The following is a 7,008-nucleotide window of genomic DNA, read 5'->3' as shown; positions in this document are numbered from 1 at the left end:
GTGAGGGGAAGGGGTGGGGGGGGGGGGGTGGGGGGGGGGGCGCATGACAGGGACGGGACATATAATTTCCCAAATCTATGACTATTCCTGGCCATTATATTTCCAGCAGGGGAAATACCTCTCTCCCACTAGAAACAGAGCATGAGGGTATTCATGAAGTCTCAGGAGACATGCAGTTATGAAGATCTCACCTGCATGAGAGGGCCTCTCAGGTAGGAATAAATACCTAAACACTTCCCTTCCGCTTGACTCCTCTTGGTTCCCAAAAGGAGCTGAGCAGCTGCTGCTCCCCATACCTTCCCCAAGTCAAGGTGACCAGTTGGATGTCTATGAACTGCCACAGTTCTGAAGGCTAAGGTTCATGTACTACTCTGGTACTTAAATAACTTTGCATAAAATAATTTTAAATATTATAGTGTATTCCTTTTATTACTATATATAATTATTTAGTTAGTATTTATAAATAGGGCTTGGAACAAAATGACTACATTTTCTCAAAGCCAAGGTGACTTAGAATTTAAGACTGTTCCTCCCCTCCCCCCCCCCCCCATTAGATTCTATACAAGGACAATTATAAATTTGCTATAATTTTGCATGTATAGAATCTAATTATTGGACGGTCATCTTAAATTCATTCCCTATACCCTGCAGCAGGGAAGGCAGTGGCAGGGGAGCAGGTGGTCTGACCCTCACCACTTATCCCCCTGGTGACTGCCCTCCCCATGCTCTGTCTCTGGCTCTAGCTTTGACCCAAGGAATAAAGCCACTGTGGCTCTGTGCTCTTGGCCTTGGCCAGGCAGTTGTCCCAGTCCCGGCAGCTTTGGCCCCAACTGCAGTCCTGACCCCAGCCAGGCAGCAGGGGCAGTGGCAGTTCTGGCTCAGGACCCATCCAAGCCCAGGACAGGCAGTCATGATGGTTCTGGGCCTGACCTTAGTCTGAGGCAGGCAGTGGCAGCAGCTCTGGGGCAGACTTAGCCTGGGGTAGGCAGTAGCAGCAGTTGAGGGCCTGGCCTGGAGCAAGAAGCAGTGGGAACTCCTCGTCTGGCCCCGGTCTGACAACAGCTTCAGCTCTGGCCCATCTCAGAGCTGCAGCTGTATCAGATACTTGCCCCAGGCCAGTACTCAAATCCAAAATTAGGCTTTTCTACTGCCCCCATGTTGAATAAGGAAAAAACCATCTTGCTTTGGATTTGAGTTAGTACGGTAGCTATTAGTGTCATTTATGTATTCATGCTATCTGGGTATTTTTGTGGTTAATATTTGACATAATTGTTTTAAAAGATTTGTCCATACATATGACTATAAAATGTCATGATAGCAGTATTCTGCATGCTACTGGAAAAAAATCTGTCATCAATAAAGATTTTTTTTTAATAAAAAAGGGTTGATATCTAGGTATTTGATATTAAAGTGATAATAATAGTCAGTAAAATAAATCACTGCAATGAAACAGTAAAGATGAAAATACTTAAACCTAAGGAGGAAAAACCAGAGTGGATTCAGAACTACATTTATGAACTACTAACCTAAATGGGATTGAATGTCAAAGGATTTTACAATAAAAAGTATGCAATGTGCTTGCCTTGTATAAATCACACTATTCAGTATTCATCTAGAACACCCTGACATGACAGAACTTACCTCATATGAATTTGTGGGGGAAAAAAACGTTAAAAAAGAAATGAAAAAGAGCTGGAAATGACTGGAGAGTACTGGGCTATCAATATTTTAACAAGGACCTCCAAATTCACCACTGCCCCATTAGCCTGTAATGAACTCTACAGTTACAACTGCACTGTATGTATAAGAATAGTGGGGGAGGAGGGGTGGCAGCGGAAGAGAAGGAAGGCTGTAGCTTAGGCCCATAGCGGCAAAGGGCCTAGTACTGGCCACTATTGGAAACTAACTAGTGGACAAAGCTAAGCACTCATGTGATTGGACATAGCAATTCATTCTTTTTAGTCTCTTTGTTTTTTCAAATAGCACCACTGGACGAACTACAGCAGGGAATGTCTCGCTTAAGTATAGTAACCCCATTCAGACAAAAGAAAGGTAAACTGCATGTTATCCAGCACATCAGATGTAAACACGATTATCATCGAAGCCAGCCTCTCTCACTTCTTTTTGTATTGTTCTCTTATACTTTTCACTAACTGTGCTGTTTCCTGTATCTGCTACTGGCAGCATCTCAAGTAGTTAACACAGTACCCACCTTCCAGCCCAAACTGTAGCAATTTTTTGGGTATACTTTTTCAGTACTCCAGTAGCATGAATCATCTACCAGTGTTGTATGATCTATCCAAATGTGCTCCCTGACCATTTGTCTCAAAAGATGTGGCTCTAGTGTGGTGAATCTCAAACAGGGTGCCACCCTACAACTTGTGATGCCTTGAGATCCTTTCAAGCATGCCACTGGGTGCCACATAATGTTAGTGCTGTTAGGTAACCAAACGTGATTCACAAGATAAAGCCAGAAATTTCAAATAGGAATCCCTAGTGTTAAATACATTCTGACCTGTTGTGGTCTTCCTGAGTTCTTTACAATAGAAAAACTGCTCCATTATTTTTCTGTAGTCAAAAATCAAGTGATAACTAAGAACTGACATTTTCTGAGGGGTGTCTCGAGTCTAATGAGGGGTCTTGAGTCTAAAAAGTTTGAAAACTTTTTTCCTTTGTACACACATTTTTTGCCCTTTCTTGCACTGCAACTGCATGACTGTTTGCACGAGTAGGTTTTCTGGATGCTTCAAAGCTAGAGACAGACATTCAAAAAGCCTGAATTGATTAAATCTTTGCAGGTTAGTCTAACCTGCCTAAGCTGATTTGTAAGCTGTTTGTAACCGCACAGATATCCCCTCTGGACTGAAAAAATACAAACACTGATGCGATGTTCCAAAAAAAACAACAACCAAGTTTAAATTCTATAAACCTATTTAATTTAATGAGGATTAAAACCTGTGGTGTGTACAGGCACCCTACAGCTCTAGTGGCTGGTATGAGGAGTTAACAGGAATAGCTTTTTCAGCATAAACAGACCATCTGGAGATAGTTTTCTGAGGTTATGCAGTGAAACCAAAACTAATATTGTTTGCTGGTGGAGGTAAGATAAGAAAAAATAAGGAAAAATTCCGGGAGGTAAAACAAAAGAAAATTATTGCTCATTGGTGAGATTCCACATAAATATCTGTGTAAGTTGGAGTTTTATGTGCTGACAGATACCATGAAGCTGAACTACCCAAAAAATGTCATAGGACTCATATATATTCATGTCCAAGTAAAAGAAATAGTTATGAGTAGAACTTTTCAGTCAGGGCATTTCAAATGATGTTAAACAAATTTACTGAAAAATTGTTTAAAATTAAATATAAAAATGAACGTATTCTTACCAGAATGACTTGGAAAAGAACTGGAACAAGATTGCTCTCTCCAACCAGGCTGTAAAAACATTAAGATACATATATTTTTATATTAGAATTGTCAACTGGTATTTAACATACAAGTTACTCAGGGAGCAATGCAGCTCAAAAGTCTTTGTTGCGAAAATCTCTGACCCAGAACCCTAGCCTTTGACTAACTCTTCACATAAATGAGCTATTAAATAGAAACAGCAATGTAATACTTCTTTGGAAATTACTCCTAGGTCTGACTTACTGATGTGAGGCAAGTGAGTGGAACAGTAAGTAAATTAATATTTTTTAAATGGCAGAAATTAATTAAAATTTAGAAATACAATACTATAAAGACTATCAAACAGTCAATGTAGACCATGAAATAATTTGAACTAATAGACCACAATGCCTACAGCGAAATAATAAGCAGACTGCATGTTAATTTTTTATGTATGCTCCATTAACTATCCTCTCTACTTTAACATATTAATGTACAATGAATATGCAGCATCTTCTCTCTTTAAAGAGAGTCAGGAAATGATTACCTAGTGGATTTCATATATCTCCCAGCAAAAACAAATATAAAACATGTGTTCTATATTTTTCTTATAATATGTTCTAATAGTGGAATATTCAGAAAAAAAGAAACAATTTTATTTCTGAAGCATTTTCCAAGAGGATGTGAAAGGGTTTATATATATATATATATAATTATATATATATATATATAATTTATAAATATATATATATAAATTAAACTTTACAATATATTTGTAAGCAACTGTAAGGTCAATCTGCTTCCTTTAAAATTAATGAGTGTTTTGCAAAACAGCTGTTGATTTTAGAGAGAACAGGAAGAGGTCTCAGCATTCCATATGGCTAAAAACTGATTTACTTTAAAAGTGTTCACATTTATTTTAATAGTCTAATTTTAAAAGCTTCTTACATTAAAAACAAACAAAACTATGTCACCATTAAATCTGTGAGGTTGAGCATTCAGACGTCAGGAAATACAGAACTGAGATTGTTTATATTAATTTAAATTTGGCCTTACTGTGAACACACATTATGATACAGTCCCTAATTTCATGACTACGTACTATTTTTCTCCACAGAACATCTGCTTAATTCAGTGAATGTGTACTTATTCAATAGGGTTTTTAACCCTTGTCACTCAGTGAGCTGTATCATGCCTTATTTCACACCATTCAAACCTGGCCTTGAATATCTTCTGTGTTTATCTTACGGTTCTTATTTTCACAGTACGCAAATACATCTCACAGATCTCCCCCATTGTATACATGGGGAACTGAGGCACCGAGAGATTGAAGCCAAACTTATCAAAGGATCCTAGCTTCTCCCACTTTGAGCCTCTTTTTTTCAGCATACTTAGCATAAAAAGTCTAACTACTACACAATGATGAGAGAGAGACTTTGCCAGTGAATGTCATGGTTATTTACCAGATAACAGAATGCTGCTAAGACTCAAGAGACCTTGGTTCACTTCCAGATTATGGCAAAACCTTTTGCTCCTGTGGTCCAGGACCATCTTTCAGTACGAACTACCAGCCTGACCTGTTTCACCCAGCCCTCTAAGTAAGCCTACATTTGTCTGACCTTCTCTGTGCCTGATATCCTGCTACGTGTCAGTGTTTTTTAAAGCCTTCTGCAGCAGCATTGGGGGTTAGCTATAGCCAAGATTGAGAATTTTGACTGGCATCTCAGTACTCCTGCTGGGACTTGAGCCAAGACGTTCCTAGCTGGAAGGTCTTGCCCCTCTACTCAAGGTTAGACCAATCACCATTTTGGGGTCAGGGATGAATTTTACCCCATGGTCAGACTGGTATGGATTGTGGCACCAATACGGCACTAGTATGGCACCCTGTACCGGATCCAGACACTTGCCCAATCCCACTTGCCAGCCCAGCTATGTATGCTGGATCCAACTATGGCCAAACCCTGATCACCAACACAATCCATCATGTGGGGGTTTTTGCCTTCCTATTTAGTTGGGGTTCGGCCCTCTTCCTTCTCTTGTGTATATTAACAACATGCTTCAGGATGTCGACCACCATGGTACCCACTGCTTAACCTGTGGCAGATTAGGGTGTTATGCTTTGTGCTGTGTCAGAGTTGACTGCATAGTTTTACTGAGAAGTTAGTGAGTGGATTTGTATACAGTGGTTTGGATAGGGATTATACTGCCCCAGGCAGGGAATTGGACTAGATGACCTATGGAGGTCCCTTCCAGCCCTAATTCTCTATGATTCTATGTAGCCGGACCCTACCAAGATCACCAATTTATTGTTAACTCACTGGTATTTTATAACATTTCACAGATTTCACAGACATTAGGGCTGGAAGGGACCTTGGAAAATCATAGAGTTCAGCCCCCTGCCCTAGGGGCACAAAGTCAGCTGGGGTCATAGGATCCCAGCAAGATAAACATCCAATTTTTTCTTGACAGCATTCAAAGTAGGTGCTTGAACCACCTCCGATGGCAGTCTATTCCAGACCTTGGGGGCTCGGACAGTAAAGAAATTCTTCCTTACGTCCAGCTTGAAATGGTCTTGCAGTAGTTTATAACCGTTCGACCTAGTCGTCATCCCTAGGGGCGCTCTGGTGAACAAACGTTCCCCCTGATCCTGGTGAACACCCCTGATAAAACATATAGGTGGTCATCAGATCACCCCTGAGCCTGCGCTTTTCCAGGCAGAAGAGTCCCATAGCTCTCAGCCTATCATCATAAGGTCTATTTTCCTGACCTCCGATCATGCACATGGGCTCTTCTCTGGACTCTCTCAAGCTTATCCACATCATTTTTTAATTGTGGAGCCCAAAACTGGATGCAGTACTGCAGCTGCGGCCTCACCAAGGCCGAGTACAATGGGAGAATGAAGTCCTGGGATTTGCTTGAGAAGCATCTATGGATGCAAGGCAACGTTTTGGTTGCTTTACTAGCCGCAGCATCACATTGAAGGTTTATGTTCATTTTGTGGTCAATGATGACCCCCAAGTCTCTTTCTTCTCTAGTGCTAGCCAGCGTAGCACTGTCAAGCCTATAAGGATGCTGCAGGTTTTTCCTCCCAAGGTGGAGAACCTTGCATTTTTCAATGTTAAACACCATCAGGTTCTTGTCTACCCATTTGCTGAGCCTGTCAAGGTCAGCCTGGATCACCGGCCTGTCCTCAGGTGTGGATGCTATACCCTAAAGTTTGGTAACATCGGTGAACTTGGCCAGTCCGCTTCCGACTCCAATGTCTACATCATTAATGAAGATGTTGAACAATATAGGCCCAAGGACAGAACCTTGTGGGACCCCAACTCCAACATGGGAGACTTCAACTACCCAGACATCTTGTGGGAACAGCGTTCAGCTAAATCCGAGCTAAATTACGATGAGATCGTAATTATTTGTGTTAAGCAGGAGGACAAATTCCTCCTTTTTATTTCCCAAGTTCCTGGCATTCATGTACAGGCAGGCAAGTGTCCCCTTAGGGGTCCCAGCCTTGCCTGCAGCCTGTTCCAGAGCTGCGGCAGGGGTGGGCTCCCTTAAGTGCGTTGACTTATTGTCTTTGCAAGGGTTGCTCAGCAGGCCAGCAGTGGCGGTAGTCCCCCC

General features: G+C 41.3%; 1 protein-coding gene across 1 annotated transcript in view; it reads right to left on the bottom strand.

Moving 5' to 3' along the window:
• Positions 1 to 7,008, bottom strand: part of ULK4 (unc-51 like kinase 4) — a 457,838-nt gene that overhangs the window by 205,622 nt on the left and 245,208 nt on the right. The window contains exon 31 of the mRNA XM_025212836.1: positions 3,387 to 3,435. Coding sequence (XP_025068621.1) covers positions 3,387 to 3,435 — 49 coding nt within the window. The remainder of the gene's footprint in view (positions 1 to 3,386; positions 3,436 to 7,008) is intronic.

This window comes from Alligator sinensis, unplaced genomic scaffold (assembly GCF_000455745.1).
Source record: "Alligator sinensis unplaced genomic scaffold, ASM45574v1 scaffold470_1, whole genome shotgun sequence".
NCBI lineage: Eukaryota > Metazoa > Chordata > Crocodylia > Alligatoridae > Alligator > Alligator sinensis.
Note: the sequence above shows the minus strand (reverse complement) of the source record. Positions and strands in the feature narration are given on the sequence as shown.